The sequence below is a fragment of the Ictalurus punctatus genome, chromosome 7 (assembly GCF_001660625.3).
Source record: "Ictalurus punctatus breed USDA103 chromosome 7, Coco_2.0, whole genome shotgun sequence".
NCBI classification, from domain to species: domain Eukaryota; kingdom Metazoa; phylum Chordata; class Actinopteri; order Siluriformes; family Ictaluridae; genus Ictalurus; species Ictalurus punctatus.
In genome coordinates, this window is record NC_030422.2 from 13,604,140 (window position 1) to 13,627,617 (window position 23,478).

The 23,478-nt window shown below is 38.9% G+C and overlaps 1 protein-coding gene across 4 annotated transcripts in view; it reads right to left on the bottom strand.

Moving 5' to 3' along the window:
- Nucleotides 1-1,286: 1,286 nt before the first annotated feature.
- eml3 (EMAP like 3) overlaps nt 1,287-23,478 on the bottom strand; it is a 44,367-nt gene continuing 22,175 nt past the window's right edge. For all 4 annotated transcript variants that reach the window (XM_047156778.2, XM_047156780.2, XM_017471815.3 and 1 more), the window contains 19 exons: nt 22,386-22,414; nt 20,385-20,414; nt 18,297-18,417; nt 18,042-18,191; nt 16,596-16,665; nt 16,368-16,478; nt 16,144-16,239; nt 14,495-14,629; nt 12,616-12,754; nt 12,203-12,354; nt 11,988-12,113; nt 8,697-8,828; nt 8,537-8,604; nt 6,649-6,737; nt 6,264-6,361; nt 6,021-6,108; nt 2,839-2,937; nt 2,110-2,240; nt 1,287-1,957 (listed from right to left, as the gene is read on the bottom strand). In XM_047156778.2, coding sequence (XP_047012734.1) covers nt 1,727-1,957; nt 2,110-2,240; nt 2,839-2,937; nt 6,021-6,108; nt 6,264-6,361; nt 6,649-6,737; nt 8,537-8,604; nt 8,697-8,828; nt 11,988-12,113; nt 12,203-12,354; nt 12,616-12,754; nt 14,495-14,629; nt 16,144-16,239; nt 16,368-16,478; nt 16,596-16,665; nt 18,042-18,191; nt 18,297-18,417; nt 20,385-20,414; nt 22,386-22,414 — 2,095 coding nt within the window. In that variant the 3' untranslated portion in view covers nt 1,287-1,726. The remainder of the gene's footprint in view (nt 1,958-2,109; nt 2,241-2,838; nt 2,938-6,020; nt 6,109-6,263; nt 6,362-6,648; nt 6,738-8,536; nt 8,605-8,696; nt 8,829-11,987; nt 12,114-12,202; nt 12,355-12,615; nt 12,755-14,494; nt 14,630-16,143; nt 16,240-16,367; nt 16,479-16,595; nt 16,666-18,041; nt 18,192-18,296; nt 18,418-20,384; nt 20,415-22,385; nt 22,415-23,478) is intronic.

Consider the following 23,478-nt stretch of genomic DNA (forward strand, 5'->3'; position numbering starts at 1 on the left):
AGAGGCATACATTGTGCCATCTATAGATGTCAACTCCTCAACACCTTTTGCACTCATGCAGCCCCATATCATCATACCCCGACCTCCGTGCTTCACTGACAGGACTATGCATTCACTGTGGTAGTCCTGGTCAGGTTCTCACCAAACATGCTGGACCCCATTTGAGCCAACAAATTTATTTTGGTCTCATCTGACCGAAGATTGTGCTTCCCAAAATTCATCAGGCCTTTTTTTTTTCTTCAGGTTTAACTTTGCAGTTTCGTGCTGAAGAGCAAGCAAGGTTTTTTTCTTGGACGCTGTCATAGAGGTTGGCGTTATGCAATGTCCTTTGCACTGTCTGAGCTGTCACAGAAACTTTGATTTCCATTGATAACCCCAGTGCCAAATAGCGCACTGTCCGTGGCGTTACTTTAGGATGGCGGCCACTGCATCTCTGGTTAGCGGTACTACGGCTCATTTTATACCTCCTCATTACTGCCACAACTGTGTCACTGATCATCCTTTTCCATCTTTGTAAAGTCTCGCAATCAGATTTTTCAATTCCTCTGACAATTATTTTCCATGTGGAAAAGCCCATAGGTCCCAAATTGAGAAAGTTCTGGTGTTCACAGATACTATAACCATATTCATGCAATTAGGCTAACTGTAAATCACAGGTATACTCAATTTTGTTTCAATGATCACAGGTTTTCTAACTTGTGTGTCAGTGATGAGAGGTGTATTGACTTTTTCTGAATTGAGTTTCTACTCTGGGGCCTGTATTTTCAATATAGTGTTTCTAAAGTATTTGTTTTTGCTTGTTCATAAGAGGAAATACTCGACTTAGATTAATTAGAAATAATGCAATTATTGAGAGGTGGTACAATTTTGAATCATTTGACATTTAAGTGATATTGCACAGGGGTGTACTCACTTCTGTTGTATTACTGCAATTGTTAATAGTTAACAATGCAACAATAATATCACATTTTGCATAATTTTGTGATTAAGGACTGCATACTTCTGTTTGAGTACAGTGACAAAATTCAATCATTCACTCATTCATCTTCCGTAACCATTTTATCCTGGCAATACTGTGCAGGAGACTGGAATAAACCTTGGATAAACGGACGGACGGACGGACACACACACACATACACACACACACACACACACACACACACACACACACACACACACCACAAGATTGAACTGGGGACCCTGGAGTTGTGAGGTGACAACGCTACCTGCTGTACCACTGTGCCACTGTTGACAAAATGCACCTGTTATATTTCAATAATTAAGTATTACACAGACAAATGATTTATGTTTAATAGTGTAAGGACACAAACACATTTAATATGTCATAGTCACGCATCACACAGTTACAAATGAAATTAACAGGAGAAAAAGTTCAGTAATGTAAACATGTACTATGATGAGTATGATAAATGGGACACGTGACTTTTTTTTTGAGATGATGCAATGTAAAGCCACATTAATCAACAAAAACGTTTGCTGCCTTTGTAATATCAGAATACAGAAAGATACATCTTGGTCCACCTCTCTATAGAATTTGCATGGTATAACATATAAACCTGGTGAAAACTTTATGCAACTCCATCATTTCACTCCTTGTTGGTCATGAACTTGATGAAATTTGCAGCACAGTCAATCTTAGGCTGAATTATACTTTTTTTTGCAACCTGATATTCTCTTTTCTGTGTCTTTTTTTGTTTCTTTCTGTTCATTCTATCCCCTTCTCAATGTGGCTCCCTGTTTCTGGACAGCCAATGGAATTGGAGGGAGGAACTGAAGAGGTTGGATGGTCCTTGCTGTCCCCAGCCCCGCCCCTCCTAACTCGCCACTGGAGGATACATGTGTCCTTTCCACCCAGTGACAGGAGGTGACTGTCACTGTGAGTAAAGCGTACGTTTGTCACGTGACTGCCATGTCCGTCATACCTGTGGCTGGGTGCCTGAAAAAGAAATATCAGGAATGTCATAAAATAGACACACACAGCAGATTCCAGTGCCAGCCCACATTTCTGCCATCTTTAATTCCAGTCCATCACTGGCAGCAAAGAAAATATTTCCAGATATTACGCTGCATTATGTAATTTGTACTAACCTTCAGTTTAGGGCATGGATACTGGAACAAGTGAACTTTGCAGAAATCATCAGCCACTGCTACCAGCCTTTCACTGTTAGAGCGACACAGAGCATTGATGTCTGTTCCATCTGAACCCTCCAGCCACACGCCTACAGGAAACAAGACATCAAAACATACAACATCAATATGTATTCAAATGATTCAATATCCAAAAAAAAAAAAATCAACAGAAACATACAGTACTGTGCAAACGTGCCTTCAAATATAATGAATTTAAATGTTTCTATGTTAAATAAAAAAATACTGCAAAGAGCTGTAAACAATAATAAAGGAAACAAAGCCAATATTTGGTATGATGACCCTTTACTTAAAAAATAGTCTCAGGTACAATGTGTGCAGTTTTACAAGGAAATGAGCTGTAAGTTTTATTGAGCATCTTGCAGAACCAGCCACAGTTCTTCTGGACACTTTGACTGTCGCACTTGCTTATTTTTGCAGCAAAACCCAGCAGCTGTCTTTATGGCTCTTACATAATATGCTGCTTTCTTTATTGACATACAAACATTTTTCTATAACGTTTAATTTTAAGCTGGAAAACTAATGTTTGGAAATCTAAAACTGTTTGTTGTACTGACTCGATAATGTAGAAGTCGTAAAATAAAAAATCTATACAAAGTACATACTAAAAAAATGGACTTTTGCAGAGTACTTCACATTAAACATTCTCTTTTTGTGTGTCTCTCTTACCCATGACATGGAAGCCCAACACGCAGGTATAGGAAGCCCACTCACGATCCTTACTCTCGAAGCGATTTCGCAGCAATTTACAGCCTCCAGCCACGTCCCCTATATTAAAAACAAGCTCTGTTATATGTGTGTAACCAGGGACCTCCTGCATGCATACAAGTGCTGGGATTTTCAAGTGCACATGTGAATTATAAGGACTCCTGTATAATTGAAAAGAAATCAGTCCAAAAACACACACACAAAAAAAAACACAAAAATACGTCCCACAACAAAGCCGTTTTTATGATTCATAGCTAAAACAGAAAATACTAAATATGACTAAAAAGTTCAATCAAAACAACAGTGAATTCATTTTAAACCTAACACTTTCTTTTATTCTGTCTGCAGTTTTTCTGAGTCTCTGTCTCACCTATAATAGTTTCACCTATTATGAGTCAACTATAGGACTTGCCTCCTAAACAGCAATTAAGCTACACCTCTGTCAAAGTGAATGGTCATTTTAAGTAAGGAATAAACCACATCAGGACCTGCTGGTAAGGGAAAATAATTAACGACGAGGTGTGATGCCTTTAGTAGTTTAAAGTTAATTATTTTCCAATAACAGCGTCACGAAGTAAGTCCTCTCACACCACAGCAATTTGCTTCCATTTGCAGTTCCATTATCATGTTATAGCTCACCAGCCTCTCTTCTGTTTCTCTCCTGAAGTTAATACAACAACAAAAAAATTAACTTCTTGTCATGTTACAGTGAAACCGGAAAGCGTGAATTTCTCTGAAAACTCTCCCACGATGGAAAACTTACTGACTCGTACAAAATACTGACACCAGAGACTCCATCCATCACCTTATCCACTCCACCTTAGAGAAAACATCTCCATTCCAATGATTAAACATTTGTCTTTGTTACATTACACGTTTTAAAATCTGTTTGTTAGTCTTATCTGCGTCCCATTTCACCTACAGAATACTATGTAATGGCAGTATGTACTCAATTTTTGAAGAAAAAAGTACATACTTTTGAGAGTCTAGCAAAAGAGTATGCAAGTACTGGATCATACTAAACATGTCGTGTAACAGAAGGGAGTGTTGTTTCCTAGTTACGCACACTGTCCCCATCAACAATTTCTTGTTGCATTTCAGCTTGTCTTTATTCATTTTCCTTATTTAATTTCTACAATATAATTTAATTTATGGAAAATGGTCTGCACTTACATAACGCTTTTATCCAAAGTGCTTTACACTGTGTCTCCTTCATCCATACACACACACTCACACACCAATGGTAGCAGAGCTGCCATGCAAGGCGCTAACTTGGCATCGGGAGCAACTTGGGGTTCAGTGTCTTGCCTAAGGACACGTCGACATGTGGAGTCATGTGGGCCGGGAATCGAACTGCCAACCCTACAATTAGTGAACAACCCGCTCTACCACCTGAGTCACAGCTGCCCCTAATTTACCATTCCCCTGATTTATTTCTCCACATTTCATTTACGCCTCTTTAAAATGCCTCCTTAAATTCGGTGAAGCAAACCGTCACAAGACTCCCTCGTGCAAGGAGTTGAATTGGGATACTCATTTCAACATACTACGATTCGGGACACACCAATTCTAATCTCTGATACTATTTAGGACGGATAATAGGTGAAATGGGACGCAGCATTAGATTACGTGTAGAGTACGTATGTTTTCCTCCAAACAGAAAAAAACCCAGATAACTTGTTTCTACATGTCTACGGTTAGTTGTTAGACTTACTTTGTCAATTAAAAAAAATTTAACTATAGATCACAGATTTAAAACTACAACCATGACACACTAAAAATAAAGAAAAATGGGGACAAGCTCTTTTGTTCTTATGTAATTTTACCCATTGTTGATTTTGTTTTTATTCCTTACTTGTACAAATAACCTGGAAGATGAACATGACTAAAAAACAAAAACAAAAACGCATTAAGGCTTGGCGGTTAAGGCTCTGGGTTACTAATCAGAAGGTCAGGGGTTCAAGCCCCAGCACTGTTGAGCAAGGCCCTTAACTCTCTCTGCTCCATGGGTGCCAAATCATGGCCCACCCTGTGCTCTGACCCCAACCTCCTAACATGCTGGGATATGCGAATAAAAAAGAATTTCACTGTGCTGTAATGTATGTGACCAATAAAGACTCATTATCATTATCATTAAGTGGGCAAGAAAACCCATTGACCCAACTGACGTCCGGTTCCAAATACTCATTTGTGTTTGTAAGTACTTTGTCACTCATTTTATAGACACTCTATAATTTATAATTTACAATACAATCTATAATCTAACGGGCCACCGTAGATCCTGGGGGGCAGAGGTTTGTGAACGTGGACAGGAATTGTTCAAATATTGAACCCACATAACTGTCATAATCTTGACCTAATCTGAGACCTAATCTTGGAAAAAAAAGAGACTAATCTTACATAATGTACCTAAAGCATGGAAGCAATACAGTAAAACACAATTATGTTGTTTTTTTTTTTTTGTTTTTTTTACATTTGACCAGAAAGTATCATGATCAGCATGTGCAATTAGATCCACACAAATGTGTTGATAGCTCATAACCACCAAAATGTAGTCTCTCATCTAAAAAGATAAATGCTATAATTTAAATAATTTACAAAATTCCTTAGAGTGAAGACTTCAGGAAAAAAAAAATGTTCTACAAACATTAGATTACATATAAATGTTTATTTTTTATTAAGAATTTAACACCTGCCCATAGACTTCCATTTAAGTGAGTTATTTTCCTCATAGTTGAATAGTTGTTCATGGTAATCACACATACATCTACAGATGCACTGGATAGAGATTAAGTTGAAAAAATGCTGGAGTATTTATTCCATCCGATGGATTGTTGCCTCTTGACCCAATATGTCATGTTTAATGTTTGGGTCACTAAAGTCATGATAACCCTTACGAGCATATGTCAGCTCTCTCAAACACTAAGGTGCCTCCGGCAGATGAGGAACACCCTATTGTTAAAGGCTTTGAAGACAAGCTTTAACAGAGCAGAAATAGGCATTACTCAACAAAAATACACATTCAACATTAATCACTGAGTTAGAATTGAAAAAACAAAACAAAACCTGATTTTAAAGAATCTCACAATTTATTCACACAATAGACAGACATGGTAGATATATGCCCAACCTACAGTACTTACAGTAAAGGATTTCATAGTCTCCTGAATTAGACATGATGTACTTCCCATCTTTGGACCAGTCAAGATGTGTGATAAAACTGGAATGACCCTGAAACAGCAAAGAGAATGGAAAAGTTTATACCAACTATCTACATTACCACTTATGATCTAAATGTCACTGAAAACGGCACATGGTTAATTACACCATAACCCAATAAAAGACTTACAAGTGCGGGAACATCTGCTCCAGCATGCATGGCTTACCGTGCACTTTCCAAAGCGTGTGTAGCGCCGACCCCCCTCTGTCACGCTGTAAATATAAATGAAGTTGTCATGGGAACCAACAGCCAAAAAGCTGCCATCTGTAAAGAGAAAAGCAATGTCTTTAATAAAGGCGGAAAGAAACCATACTCCCATGTCAAACATAGTAATGACATCACTGTGTGATTAAGTCAGGCTGTATTTGTTAGCCTCTCATTCTGCTAAATGTTATAATGCATTATATGGATACTATAAACAGGCTCAACAATATCCTTACATTCACTATATCTTACACCAGTGAGACAATAGCATATTCTACAACTTTAGAAATAACGACTCCGCCTCCTAGATGGAACACTGCCATCGAGTTTAGGATATGTGATCTGACCTGGGGAATATCTCATGACAGAGAGCTGCTCGTTTCCATCAGTCAAATCAGACACCACTTCTTGGGTCTGCAGGTCCAGCACCAGCCACCTGCAGCACAGCAAGTGAGAGAATAATGGTCGTGGTTATAACTTTATGTCTATTTATTAACATTCACATTTCAGGCAGGGAGAGAAGAAAAAAAAAAAACCCAGAATGTTATCACAAAATGCCTAGTGTATGTCTGTGGATAAGAAGAATCTGGGATAACAGCATAAATGATTGCAGTGGTTTGAACACGGGCGAGGATGCAAGTACAGGTCGACAGGTTTTTCATTCATCAAACAATCAAAACAAGAACGAGATTCAAGGTCAGGGTCAATATGCAGGCAAAGGTTGGGTGATCAGCAAATGACATAAACTGGGCAAGGCAAACCAGAAACAACATCAAAAGCCAGTATAGCAATACACAAACAAACGGTTTGGTAACGACTGCTGATAAACAACAGAGAGCGTGTGTGTGAACTGTGAGCGTTTTTGTACTGTAAATGCTGGGTGTGGTGGTTATTGAGTCCAGGTGTGTGCAATCAGGTAATCGGGTGAACGTGAACGTGTTTGGCTGTGTCCGAAATCGCGTACTGTGACAGTACATACTGCATTCGAAAGTTAACTAAATTAATAATGTAATGTGGGTGGGGTTAACAGGCTGAGGTAAATTCATTGCCGTTAACTTGGCCGGTTAAGGCACGATGGAGATCATAAAACAGGTTTCAAACCCTGTGACAACTGTTCAACCTTCAACAAGTTAACAATTTACTCAGGTATTTTTAAACAAGGTTTAATACTTAAAAAGACCGGACGTCTTCCTCCATCAGCTCGTCTGCACCAGTCCCGTTGCATTATGGGATTTTTGACTTGCGTAGTGTCTATTAGTTGCATACTGAAAAATCTAGCTAGAAGCAGTACGCCATCCGGGTTTTTCTCGCCTACTGAGTAGTAGGGTAGTACACGATTTCGGACGCAGCCTTTGTGATGCCGCTGGGTTGAAGTATTTGGCGGCCATGTTTGTAGGTTTGTATTCTGGGAGTTGTGGTTTGACGCAGATTCTGGCGTATCCGTGACATAACTGAACTGGTGTTAAACTGAGCTCTGCAGAAATGTTTGGCTTTATTGGCATTATTAGAATTGTTACAAAATATCTGCAGCCAAAAATATTCACTCAATATGTAATATTGGATCTTTTTTTGTCTCATTTGTTTAGATAGGTTCTCTTTGTCTACTTTTAGGACTTGTGTGAAAATCTGATGCTGTTTTATATATATATATATATATATATATATATATATATATATATATATAAATATATATATATATATATATATATATATATATATATATATATATATATATATATATATATAGATATTAAAATCGCGACACATTGTTTTGTCTGTCAAGCCCGGAAATAAACGCAAAATACTTTGTTTTAATTATTTTTAAAAAAATATCACATTCCACCATTTTGCATACAGTTAACTGGTGTTAGTTTCTCCCACTCAGCATGCAGATGAACTGATCACATGATACCATCGAGTCATCATCAGTATGCTAGTTCTGACAAGGCCAGTGCCACACCGGGTTGTCACCATATTATTTAACTTGTTGGTAATTCAAAATCAGGCAATTAAATGCAGTCGTGATGGCTTGTGATTCTGCATAGAATCAAGGGGTATTGTTAGCAAGCTAGCTATTTTTTTCCATATGCGCCAATTAACAGTAAGAAAACAGTGAGGTAAAAACCAGTGCCAATATCCACTGACTTTTTTCCACCAAAGAAACCATACTCCTGTCTTCTCGATTTCTATTGGATTATAAAACAGAGGCTTGTGAATTCAATAATGTCACTTTACCTTCCAGTACTCAGTCCGACAGAAACAACAGATCCGCTGGGACAGAAATCAGCACACAGACCTGATTCCTAAAATGCAACAGTGCAGAAAGTTGATAAACGTCTAAATACCAGTGTTCTGTGTGAGTTCTGTGTGTGGCTACGTTCCTTAGCTATTTTACCTCTAAAGTGGTGCACCACTTCAGGCTGTGCTCTTCAGCATTCCACAGACACATTTGTTTGTCATTGCCGCAAGTGAGAAAGATGTTTTGAGACGGGTGTGTGGCTAGACCCCACATCTCATCTACGTGACCCTGAGAAACAGAAGAGCAATTTATTGCAATGTAAACTTTACCCTGGAAAATGAAATAAAATTAAACTGCCACTTAAAGGGACAGAATGAAAATGTAACCATAAACACATCAAGTGTAAACAGACCTACTCGCCTCTTACAGCAGAGACAGTAGTCTGTAGAACAGGATTTACAGGTTTGAATACTGAGAAAAACCTCCTGATAAAGCATCTAGGAGGTAGCAGCAGATTTTGAACTTTAAAACTTCATTTTAATTTGATATCTGAGCTTTTATCTTCCACAACGCATGTGTCAAATGGATCTGAGTACACAGTTCACGTTTTTAAAAGCATTGACATCATATGCAAGGTTCTTTCTTCATGGATTGCAACACTCCGAAAAACTAAAGTTGGAAACTCCTTCATACAGTAATGCAATGACTCCTCTTCTTTTGAGACTGGCAGAACAAGGAGCTTAGCTCTGTGTGTCCCTTATATGTGGAAAATATGCTATACAGTCATGTGAAAAAACAAGTACACCCCATGGAATTTTTTTTTCCTTCTTCTTCTTTTTTTTTTTTTTTTTTACATATTTGGACAAGCACACATTTGATCCTCTTTGAAACAGTGCCTATTAATAAAGGTGATACACTATCAAATGACATAAAATTGACATTTTGTACTAATTTTCACAATTTAAATAATTTCACAATTTGATCTGTCGATTGGAGCTGGAATCCATTCAACAAAACCATAACCCTTATTGCAATCTCAAACCCTAGTAACTACTGCAACTGTTGGTACCAAAGTGCATGCGTCTACAATCAAAAAGAGACTGCATAAATTTGAGACGGGAGGCTTTGAAAAAGCCTTTGCAAGAATACAAAGATTTGTCAGTGAGCATATAGGCAAAAACTAGGCCTTTTGGAATAATGTGCTCTGGACAGACGAATCAAAGATAGAGTTGTTTGGCCACAGTAACAGCAGACATGTTTGGTACAGACCAAAGACATCTTTTCAGGAGAAGCACCTCATAGCAACTGTGATGCACGGTGGTGGAAATGTTATGGTTTGGGGTTGCTTTTCTGGCTTAGGGACTGGACAGCTTGCATTCATTGATTCAACTATGAATTCTGCATCATATCAAAGGGTGCTTGAAGATAATGTGAGGCCATCTGTCCGAACGTCATGCTGACTGACAAGGGAGAGAGTAACACCACCCCTCCCATCCAAAGAGCACAGCCAGTAATGCTCTCTTGGACTCCAGGCTGTAGATGGCTGTGGCATTATCAGGATTCGAACTCGCAATCTCTTGACGATACACCTAATGCTTTTTTCTGTTCTACTTTCTTTTGTGGACCAAGATATTCAGTTTCCTCACAAATGTACATAACTCAGTCCCTCCAGGATTCAGAGATTTTGTGACAGCAGAAATTAACGCAAAATCAAGCAAACTCTGAGGAGCTTGCAATTTTTCTAAATTACCACAGATTTGGGGCAAGACGCGTCATGTGATGTCACCACAACACACATTCAGCCAAAGTCCTCTTTGATTCACATTCATTGAACATGAGTACAGCTAAAAGGTCTCATTTACCTACAAACGTCAAGGCCGTGCAAAACAATTTTGCCAATTCGAGTCATTTTCTGGAACAAAAAAAACTCTGCAAAACACATTGCAAATTTTGAAAAAAGGTACAGCAAAATCAAGCGTTTTGGCTGCAAAAATCATCAAAAAAGCCCTATACATTTCTATATTTTGTGTTTATTTAAGTCTCATTCTTGTGATATTATTTAAATGCGCAGCATGGTGGCGCAGCAGGTATCACTGCAGCCTCTCAGCTCCAGGGTCCTGGGTTTGATCCTGAGCTGTCGTAGCAGAGCTTGTTCTTCATGTGTTCACGTAGGTTTTCTCTGGGTTCTCCAGTTTCCTCCCACGGTTCAAAAACATCCAGGTAGACAGACTGACTATGGTAAATTGCACCTAGGTGAGAATGAGTGTGTCAATGTGCATGTGTATGCGTGATGTCTTGCAATGGACTGCCTTCCCATACGGGGGTGAATGCTCCCACCCTGTGTCCAGTGTTCTTGATATTTGCTCTGAATCCAACATGAGCCTGACCAGGATAAATTGCATACAGAAGATGGATGAACATCCATCCATTTTCCATATCGCTTATCCTTCTCAGGGTCACAGGGGAGCCTGGAGCCTATCCCAGGGAACTCAGGGCACAAGGTGGGGTTATACCCTGGATGGAGTGGCAACCCTTTGCAAGGCACAATCACACCTGTTAACACACTGCAGACAATTTTAGAATTGCCAATAGCCCTACAACACATGTCTTTGGACTTGGGGAGGAAACTGGAGCACCTGGAGAAAGCCCCCAAAGCACGAGGAGAACATGTAACTCTACACATACAGGGTGAAGGTGTGATTCGGGCCCCCGACCACGAAGGTGTAAGGCAAACGTGCTAACCCCTAAGCCACCTTGCCCCCCATGAATGGATGTATGAATGAACAATGTAATGCAATATAATGGAAAGATCAGAGATCTTTGTTAGGGACTTGGACTTGAGAGTTGGGAGGAAGCTGCACACTTGACTCATGACTCATCTCTGATTGACTCATGACATCATTTAACTCGTGAAAGTTCCACCTGATTAAAAAGATGAACATAAAGTAATGCATTAATTAATCATGTGTAATCATTTACAGTAGTTCTATTCACACGCAGAAGCAGAGGTCTTTAAAATTGTAGGAAATCAGATGCGCTGAGCCCTGAACAAGCAGCTGATTGGTATAGTCAAAAAGAATTCTGTGTACATCTTTTAGAATACTGGAAAAAATTCTTGTGTGTTCCCCGTGAAAAAAAAAAATTCACATGACCAGACATCCAAACTGCCCAACATGAGCCAAGCAAGCCAATATGAGTTCAAATTTCTCAAACACTCACTCAAAATGAAGTTCATGTTGTTGAGAGCAATGCTTACGCTTAACAGCAAACATGTGTAAAATGTTACAAGGCTGGACAGACTGATGAGAAGAGGTACTTGTGCTCATTCCCATGGATAGATGGGCACTGTGCCAGTACAAAAAAAATCTATTACACACTTCCTCCCTCAACATGGCTTCCTTAGGGATAAAAGTTCGCAAAAGCTGCCATCCGATCAGCATATCTCACCTGCACTATGGCCACAAACCCGTCAGAAAATGTGCCTCGGAGAATCGCGTTCCGGGTCGTTCCAACGAGCAATTCCTCTCCATCCACATCTGCAATGGTACGGACCGCTCCAAACTTCTCTGGAATCTGGACACATCATTAGGGCAACTCTTAGTGTCAGTGTCAAGGTCTCTCCCTCTCTCTGTCTCTCTCTCTCTCACTCACACACACTTCACCTCACACTCCCTCTCGGGTGCTAAGTCTGCACTCCAGCGGATGATCCTGCGGTCTTTCCCGCCCCCGCTGAGCAAAGCGCCGCCCTGCAGGAGACACAGGGTAAAGACGCTGCCCTCATGCGCTCGTGTCTGCTTCATAATCTGAAATGTCTCTGCACAAAGAGAGAGGCGTCCACACACGTCAAAAAGAATTGAGACGTGCATCACCACTGTTCTTACAGCTGCTTTAATAACCAGGGATAATGAAATGCGATGAATATTTACTGTCAATATTTCAGTCTGTTTCTTCCTGTTTTTCTTTCCACGCTGTCACTGACGAGACAGTAAACGCTACTCATTCCAAAATGCTGGAGATATTACCTGGAGGGCTGATGTTAAAAAATGTCGATAAATAGAATGACACATACTTATACCTTTTGCACCTTTGCCCAGTGTCTTGATGTCAGCTGCTGATTTGCCCCACGTGAGGATATTCCCTTCGGAGTCGCCCGTTAATACATCTCCCGTTAAACTGAACACGAAACACATGATGAACTTGGGCTTCTTATATTTCTGCAAGCATAAAAGCAAACACAACTCAAGCTATAATCATACAGCATAACTCTTCATCATCATCAACATCATCATCATCATCATCTCGAATCCAGCGTTAACATAATTTTTTCATTATACCACAGCACTGTTGAATTTTTGGATTCTGGTTGCTCAGAAGCTGTTGATTAAGTAAGCAACAACACACGACAGGCTGTGATGTTATATGAAAATAATGCACAGGGTATGTGATGCATTATTTTCCTATAAACAGCACAGTATTGTGCTTAAACCACAACGATTTGCCAATGATTACAATGTTTAATTTATTAACAAACGACATGTCGCACATTTCAACAGTTTATGGTTAAACTGAATGTTGTGGAACATTCAAGAGACAAGTTCCTGTTCTCACTTATGTTCTAGATGTATAAATAGTCGTTCCCTCACCAACCTGCCTCTCTCTCTCTCTCTCTCTCTCATGCTCAATCTGACTGCTCTCTCTTTCTCTCTCTCTCTGATATGCTTGATCCGACTGCTTTCTCTTTCTCTCTCTCTCTCATATGCTTGATCCGACTGCTTTCTCTTTCTCTCTCTCTCATATGCTCGATCTGACTGCTCTCTCTTTCTCTCTCATGCTCGATCTGACTGCTCTCTCTTTCTCTCTCTCTCTCTCATGCTCGATCTGACTGCTCTCTCTTTCTCTCTCTCTCTCTCATGCTCGATCTGACTGCTCTCTCTTTGTCTCTCTCTCTCACTTTCTCTCAAGCAAAATGCACAGCCTGTCAGTTTACTGAGGAAACGGAAAGCCTAACCGAGACTTAGAGCACTTACAACCGAGACTCCTTCCTTAAATGTTAAACAAATGTCTCCTGACAAAAAACTTCACCACATCAACGATTATAAACGTTACATTGTTAAACAACAACCTGTTAATAAATCTGCTATTATGTGAAGCGCCTTCTGTGCAAGTCCCTGTGTACGTATGAGCTGATACTATAGAAACAATAACGTATTAGAATGAGCGCGTTAATTTTAATATAAAGATATTGTTCACATTACAGCCAGAACTTCATGTGCTGTTATATGGCAAGAATGCACACCTTCTAACCCAATCGGATTGAAGCATTCAACCATACTGTTGTATACATTTTTATAACAGCAGTGCTTGGACAGTAGTTGTGGCTGTAGGTCAAATCACAGGTTTATATTAATGCGTACTTTCTAATATGTTACTGTTTCTATAGTAACAACTCCAGACAAACAGATTTTAAAAAATTGTTTCTGACTGTTGATATGTGGAAGTTATTTAACATTTATGTAAGTCTGTAGAGACAATGCTTAATACCAGTCAGAGGTAAAGCTGTTCCTTCTTGAGAAAGCCTTCAGGACAGAGAGCTTTCTGGTTTCTCAATAACACGGCAAACTGCATTTGTGTGTCTCATTAACTTCAAGAGTGAATAAACGAGAGGCCGGTGAGTGTACAGTATAACGTAAGTGATAACAGGATCTTGCTTGTTTCTCGAACATTCCACAACATTGAACACCACTAAATGGTGAAAACATACATCAGAAAGAAAGCGCTATTGTTGGCAAACTGCTGTGGTATAAGAGGACTAAAACACTTGTAACACATGCATGTTATTGGAAAATAACTGTAGGCCGTAGCACATCACTTCATCACTGATTAATTTCCTGTAACGGCACGCCCCATCGTGTTTAATTCCTGACCTAGAATATACAACAAGTAAAAGCACTCACGCCAAAGATGCCCTGCTTTTTGGTCAATGTGCCAGCACTCATGGTCCAGAAGTAAACATGAGACTTCCCACAAGTGATGATGATATTGGTGTCTGCAGGGTTGAACTCCACCGCAAACACTGCCTCATTAGTGCTCTGGAAATCACAGCACAGAGACATTACAACTTTACTTTACCAACTTTACCAATATCTGTATTTTTTTTTAAAAATCCAGATTAAAAAAAACTTGTCAGGTTAATCATAATTTTATCTAGAAAACAGCCCAACAACACCGTACAACAACAACATTACTGTAAAAATATGACATGAGACAAATCATCATGGAAGAAAAAATATATAGTTGCGTTATTATAGCTCTCCATTGTTATGAATTCGCTCTCTCGTTGTGCACAGCATTTCCCAGCGCAACAAGCACTACTTTCGTGCCATGTGGTTTGTTTTGGGTTCTCAATGTACTTTTGTTTACAGTGACTTTTGCCTTTGTTTCTGTTTCTAGACCTGTCTCCACCTCAGTTCCTTCACTGGTCTGTTCCCTGACGTTCACCTGTTTTTCTAGATCAGTCACAGCTCCATTTTACTGTGATAGGCTCTAGAGTGGTAGTGGTAGTGTTTTTATGTGGAGCTTCACTCATGTTCATGCACAAATATCAAATTTATAGGCATTAGTCATGTCTCTCAAGACCCAACTGTGGATTGGTCGAGAACACTTTTGATGATTTTTTGTTGACTTTTAATAATACGCAATACACGTCATATTGTCGCATATTCTTTTGTTGCTCGAAGACATTGTAAAAATGGCTTTTCAGCTCAGTTTAATAGTACCAACCTTTTAGTCTGCCCTCATATGACCTCACAATGTACTTATGTACAATTATCTTTTATTACCAGCCCAAATAGTCTTTCCCTGAGAATCCATTTTATTCTGGTTGTAGATTTCTTGTGCATCCAAGAAGGAGGCCTAATTAAACTGTCCAAGTTGCCATTAACAGCCTCTCTGGAGCGCACAGCTGAATACCTGCATAATTACAACCACACTTCAGAAACAGATCTTCAACCAGAAGTTGAACAACTATCAGATTTGTATGTACACCCTGGTTCCACTGAGATACTAAATCACAGGGATATCAAGACAAATGGTTCCACTCTGCTGAGCACACTCCCACAATGCCAAAGGTACCTACTAAAAAGAAAACAATGAGGAACAATTAGCTCAATGAACACCCACTCCATTACACCCCCATACTCGTCCACTCAATACCACGGATTAAATATTTACACCGTTGCCATGGTACCTGCAATGGAACAGTTCTTCTGAAAGACATTTTTCTACGTCAATGCCAGAGATATGGACAGATATAAAACAGAGAAGTTGAAAGCTGCTGTCTGCATATTTGACTGACTGAATTTAATATTAGAGGGGAAAAAAAGCTGTCACAAATGACAACATGATATTACAAAAATAATACTATTTACTTGAACTGTGGAATACTGATGACTTTAAAAGGGTTGAAAGAGTCGTTTTCCCTAAAGAGGTGTAGCACATTCCCTGAAAATACCTGAAAGGTGATAATGTAAACAAATACAAAAAAAAAAAAAACCAACCCAGAACACTGGGAGTGTTGTGTGGGTGTGCTTGTGCATGTATATACCTTTACTTCAACAGTTTTGGTGTTTTTGTTCCAGTCCCAGACAGACAGCATGTGCTCATTGGAATCATCAATCACACACAGAAATGTCCCAGCATCCTGTGCCAAAACATTAAACAAGGTTAAAGTCCTGACAGATTATCAAAATATTCCCTTCCATCATCTCACTGCTTTATAGCACTGCGTTGTAGCAGTCATATATGTTATGACTGCTACACAATACGTACTGCACTCGAGAAGGCCACAGATCCAACGCCTCGCTCAAATGTGCCCAGACCAATCTGCTGCAGCGTCGTCAGTGTAGTGGAGTCCCAGATGTGTACAAACGGCTGTAAGGGCTGGTGAGAGAACACAGATGAATACACAGAGTTCTGAGTCTGGAGGAAATAAGAGTACTGCAATAACCACTACATTAAATAAACCTCTGCAGTTCAGTTCAACTCGGTTTCACTTACCTTGCCATCTTTATCCACACCTGCCGTTTGTCCGGACGCTATGAGCACTTTGTTTGGATGAACTGCTAGACTAAATAAACAAAACAAAACAGAAATTTAATACAAAACACAACTTAAAATCCACCCTGAACGACATGCATAAAAATATTTATAATCTAATGTGTGATCCTCAATCGTGCAAAAATATTTATTTCATGATTCACTTCTGAGTTGACTTTTTGGTTTACGTTTCGTTCTTCGAAATGCTGGTCCATATTCACTTTGGTTAACAGTTGCCCTTGCTTCAGCTCTACCTAAAGTGACTGATGTAGCGGCGCTTTAGTCCTTTGTACAGCTCTCTCGCTTCCTCATCTCTAGGCTCTGCTCAGACAGATAAGGTTTCAGCTTTCGTGCTAATCCTACTGCTAATTGCATCATACTTTTCATCTCATTAATCGCTAACAGGCCAAGCCAAATTTCTGCCGTAAATCAGTGCAACTGTGTCATATAGATAAACACATTGCTTTATGGAGCCTTGAGTCCAATGTTTACAGTCTCCACTATCTGTGTGTTGGATTTCTTATTAATATGACATTGAACATTGCTGGAAAATGGTAAGTGAGGAAAAAAAAAGCTCTTGCTCTTTTGTTTTTACGAGCTAACAGAGTAACTTGACAGTTATCCCTTATGTTTCAGATAGCTGAAAATTGTTCTCCTATTACATGTCTGTAGCTATGTTTCCATCCAAGTTGCGTATTGAACTATGCAGAAAATTTGAATCTCGCATAAAACATTTGTGAATAAAGCGTTGAGTAAAATCGAATAAAATCGTCACTTTGGGGGAAACTGGTGCAAAATATCAATACAAATGAAAGTTGTTGCAACTGTGGATCTTTTTTCAAATATAATAAATGATGAAATGCTATCACAATCCTCATCTTATGTTGCGATCGGAGGCGGATACCTGATATTTGGGAATGGAACAGCATGAGACAGTTCTGGGAGGTAATTATACCAAATCATTTCGACATCAGACATTTTTTCAGGCATTCAGAAAAACGCACTGGCCACATGCGCTGAATATCCAATCACATCAGCCAATTATCCAATCACATGATTTGTTGAGGCAAAGTCACATGACTTTGTATTTGGAAACATAGCTATTGCAACTGCACTATCATTGTCTCCCTGTGTTGTCAGCGTGGAAAACAACTGCTAACTTCTCACAAGAAAAATGAAACCACCAAACCAACTAGCACCAGAATTGCTAAACACATAACAAATATATCAATATAAAGATGTTTAATGTTTCAGGGTGTAGTTTTCCTTTAAAGATTCATTTTAATAGTGAACATGGTTTATTTTCCTAATTTTAACACGTGGAACAAAAAGAGAACATTTCATATTGTAGCAGGATGAGTACTGTATATTTTTTGTATACTTTGAATGTTGATGTGATGTACTCACCATCGCACACAGTCTGTGTGTTTACGGTAATAGCGCTGCGTTCGTCCGGTGACGTGGTAAAGAACTACTACACAGGCTATAAAATACACTGCCTCCCCTGATGGAAGCATGTACAAGTTCCCCCTACAGTCGCGTCCTCGATATCCATAGCTAGGAGCAGGTCAAGGAATTTCATTTGGATTATAGTGTAAGAGATATTTCTCATTAACATGCATATTCTGAAGATGGCCCTGGACCATAACTGAAAGTGGATACACCCAATCCAATTCCAGCTTCTCAGAAGGAGGGTCCATCTTAAGTTCTTCATAGTTCTGGATGTTTGAAGGAATGTACATAGTGATCGGCCGCCCACGGATGAACATTTTGATTGACTGACCTAGGGTCCAATTAAACAGGGAATAATTACATGAAATTCTAACACTGGTAAGATGGAAAAAAATATCAAAGCTTGAAACTAACATTGGCATAAGAATTGTTGAAAACATAAGAACTATGTTAATAATTATGTTATCACTTATGCTTTGATTTAATTATAAATTTATTCAAAGAACATGTTAAATACAGAATTAAAAGGAAAATTAAACATACCAGAATATATTTTAACATCCAATCATCTATTAACACACATATATACATATATATGGTGGTATATCAAGATATAGATACAAAATAGCATGTCCTATAAGTTCAACATCATAGGAATAACAGTGTGTGTATATATATATATATATATATATATATATATATATATATATATATATATATATATATATATATATATATATAAATGATGTATCGGTGCATTTGTTTTGTTGTTTATTCTCTCTCCAATGATTCTGGCCTTATGAGCCACTCTATATTCATATACTGTAAGTCATAATCTCGTACATGAAGGCTTTACTGTGTATTTACACATCAGCTAGTTCCGGTCCACTAATTTGATTGGACAACTGCACCCGGATGTTTCACTTTTCGTATCACTCCACTTGTCTGTGTTCACCATGTATTATAATTCCATATAGTTTGTTACACTGAAACCGTCACTACAGTAGTGTTAGCAACATCATCAGAAGACGTCAGCCGACACATTTTTCATGACTATATATATATACACTCTTGACTTAAAATATAAAAGCTCATCAAATGAAGATGAAAATGATGAAAGCAGTTTCATCAGAATCATCTTTAACAGGAATGTACATAATCAATGTACATAATCAAATGTCAGCGACTCAATATTAATTTCTTGTTTGTAGAACCGTTAAGCAATTGCACTCTAAATCGTGCGATATACTGAATATCAGCATGGCTATGATTACCAATGGCACTCGGCCAAACCACAGCCATGCCAATGTTTAGTATAACAGGCACTCTTACTCGTGCGATATTGCTGAAATGAAACGGTATCTAATCCAGCTAGACAACACTTTATTTGAGAATTCTGAGGTTTACACACACTATAAAACAGAGAATGAAATATACAATGACATATATACATGTATGTGAAATATTTTAAAGGCAGAGGCTACTCGATTGTAGGTGAAAACAGAAAGGCAGATGCTTAGTCAGAAGGGACGATTGTTGCTAGCAAATTTGGTTTACATTATATAATAGGAAATCGAACTTGCTAGCAAACGTGATCAATAGTTTTATTTACACTAGCAGCTTTGAAAATAGTTCACCTAATTTTAGCTAGCTTTATCAAAACATTTGCCTAATGATTTACGAAACAAAGTGTTAGCTAGATTGTTAGGGCTTACATTAAGAATGACCGGCTTTTTTGTGACACTAATCTGCTTAAAAACCCAGCTTGGTCTAATCAGCTATCATCTGCCAAATCACACACCGAGCTGGTCAGACCTTCTTGTCCAGTGTTTCCAGATAGTAGATGATTAACACTCTGATTCCTGAGTACTAATGGCTTTTCCTTGTTTATCCCATTTGCTAGATTTGGTAGGAATACTTCCTCATATGCACCATGTGATCGCAAAATCAGTTATGATAGAGCACTGAGTGTTTTCTTGGTGTCCCCCTGGTTATACATGTTTGCTTGTCAAATAGTTTTGTTTTAGCACTGCATTCATTTTTTACAGTTGCATGCACTTCCTTTCTAAACACTTCATTTGGCATAGTAACATTTCCAGACATGGTGATTTGAATATGTACAGAAATAGAAAAAAAAAAACCACTATCTACTCTACTGTAGCAACAGTCACCGAGCTATTGATGAATGTTAACTCTACAGCGTTATACTGCATAGTTCCTACTGTAGCCTTTCTATTACACCATTACACTGGTGCTAAATCTGTGTAGAATTGTGAACTGCAGAACAGAGACACCTACCCTGTGTTCCTCTCCTCGACCCCTGGGATCCTGAAAGAGAGAAATACATACATAAACATGACTAAGTCTGCAGATCACAATCCGTCAGCCACCTGATCTCAGCCATGCGCCAGCACCGTGGCCCAGATTGTTTCTCCAGCAATTTCCCCACGACACTGTCTAACTCAATTCAGACAGAAAAGGAAGAGTTTGACTTCAACCACAACGCTTACTGGCCCGTTTAAGCAGTCGGGGCATGAAATCCCATCTGTGCCCAGTGCAACGTTATGACAATAAAAAACGTAAAGCCAAAAACCGCTATTGCACTTGGCAGAGTCGGCTAGCTTCGAGTCATACTGATGATGCGGATCTGTTTGGATGGGTCACAGAACAATACATGGTGTTTTACTCTAGTGCGCAAAAAGCAAGTGAAGTGTAGGAAAGATTTTGTAAATAATCCCAAGAGACATGGGCAGGGGTTGTTAGTTTGTGTTTTTTCTTGTTCTATTCATGACAGCCAGAATTGTATCGGCTTAAAAAGGGTTTTCAGTCAAAAAAACAAAACAAAAAACAAGTAGAGAATCCCTATAAATAGAACACCCTAATCCTAAACTGTGCTCCATGTATCTGGACCGCTCAGTGTCAGTGTTGTCATGACACTTGATTCAAGAACATGAATCAAAACGAGGAACAGGGTACAAACGCTTGGTACAGTGAGAACACTCAATACTTCGCAAAGAGTGAATGCCTCGAAAGTCCTTTCAAACTGTGATGTGATTGTTTGTGAGACTGGATACACGTGTGCGTGATTAGGATGAATGAGTGTTCTGGGAATTGCGGTCCATGGTGGCCATGTTTGTAGGCCGTAGTGCAGGATGGGAAACAGGCACAGGTGTTTGATAAGACAAAACAATAAAAACATCAGTACTAGTCCTTAAAAAACATTTCCCAGTTTGCTGGTTTACTGGCTTTTTATTTACTGCACTTACATTTCAGGATTCAGGCAACAGACATACTGGGATGACCCGATGTATTCAAAAATAGTGAGGAGAAAAAACAAACATCTCCCACGAGTTTTTAGTTCTTGTGGCAGAGGAAAGAAGGCATTTATCGTTCCTGTCAGAGAGTTTAGAGTCGTGTGGTAATGCAACTAACCACGCTGAGTGAACTTCCAGCCGGAGCACACAACACTAACAAGCTCTCCTGTGTCTGTGTATGTGTGTATACGCACGCATGTATATCTCTACACCAATTTTCCCATGGGAATGAAAGAAGTAGAAATCCAGGGTGCAACTGTCTTTTTTTTCCGTTTAAGGCGGAAAAACGTGATCGTATCTTCTAAGTATTGTATAGAGTTTCTTTCAGAGCAAGATGAAACTCCCCAGTGTTTTTTATTTCTTTATTTTTTTTAAAGTAGTGCCGAGCCAAAAAACTTTTAACTCCTAAAGATGCGACATGAGCAATTCCTTTGAGTTCAGGGATTTGTAACGTTTAACTCAAAACCGTGTAAAATAAGTTTTTATTTCATTGTTTTCATTTTAGCGCAGCATTAAGATTTAAAAATGCTTGTGAAGGACTGCGTCTGCACAGGATCTTTAAACCATAAAGCGTTTCCTTTGTTTGATTTGCCAAGGAACACTGCTCTGAAAATTCATTTGGGGCTGGTATATCAGTCAAAGAAATATGTTCGCCTGTTGCATGAACAAAGACTGGGTTGAAACAGTTCTCTAACATTTTTTTGTCTTTATCCACCACAATTTTTAACCTAAAGGAATGAAAGTAGTGACGTTCGTATTTTCCCCTACACACACACACCTACAAACACACATACACACACACACAGACAGACACACACACAAATTTATTTTTCACTCCAGTTCATTGGTGTGTGTGTGTGCATGTTTGGGTTGAATTGGATTGCACATGAACAGGATTGGATCAGGACCGAAGCAGGCAAACAGTGTGTCAATGCTTCACTACAGTGCTGTTTGTGAGAATGTGAGGAAAGAGATGTTTTATTACCTGTGCTGGAGAGGAGGTCTTTAGCTCGGCTATTAAAACAATGAACCAAACAAGAAGAGAAAAAGGAATATTGTCAGTGATCCCTGGAAATTTTCAGTTGCACAACACGACGTGTACGTCATTGAAAAAGTCTGTGGGAATCTCTCGATTCATGTCACCACATGTTAAAATCCAACAGGCTTAAAAGCTTGGGGTTTGATATGTGCACTACTGCTTGTACTACTGCTTACGTTGAGATAAAGAAGATGAAAGAAAGTTATAGATCTATATAGATATAGTGTTTGCATCTTTTCAAATCCATGAGTAAAGTGGATATTATAACCTGTAGATCTTCTGCAAGTTACTTTTCTCTAATGTACTCTGATTGGGTTAGATCCAGAAATAATATTTCTTTAATTTTTTTTTTTTTTAAATCTGTTGGGTTTTTTCCAGTATGTGCCAGTAAACACAGCATGTAATTATAATACAGTCTGTACAGGATTTCACAAAGTTTTTTTGTAATCGTTGTGGCCAAAAAATGCTTGATTTTGCTGCGGCTTTCCACAAAATTTGTGATGCAACTTGCGGAATTAATTTTTTTTTTTTGCAGAAAACTACTTGAATTGCATGAAATTATTTTACATGGTCTTTCGGAGTGATGTTTGTTGGTAAATGAGACCATCTAGCTGTTCTGATGGCGACACGTGAAGCGAACAGGGCTTTGGCTGAGTGTGTGTTATGATGAAGTCACATGACTTGTCTAGGCCCAAATCTGCGGAAATATTGCGAACTTCTCTGAATATTGCGTATTCTGACTTATACTCAATATTCTGAATATTGAGTTTGCTTGATTTTGCGTTCGTTTCTGCGATCGCAAAATCACGAAATCCTGGAGGGACTGCTTATAGATCAATGAATTCGTTCATGAACAATAAAGAAACAAACTTGTTTTTCATAATAGTTATAATTAGAACCTCACATTCCCAGTGAGAATTCAGGAAAATAACCCCCCCCCCCCCCCCAAGAGTTCCCATTATTAGAATTCTCCCCATACTTTATTGAATACATCCATCAAAATCAAGGATCTCAGTGCGAAAGAACATGGTCACAGCCC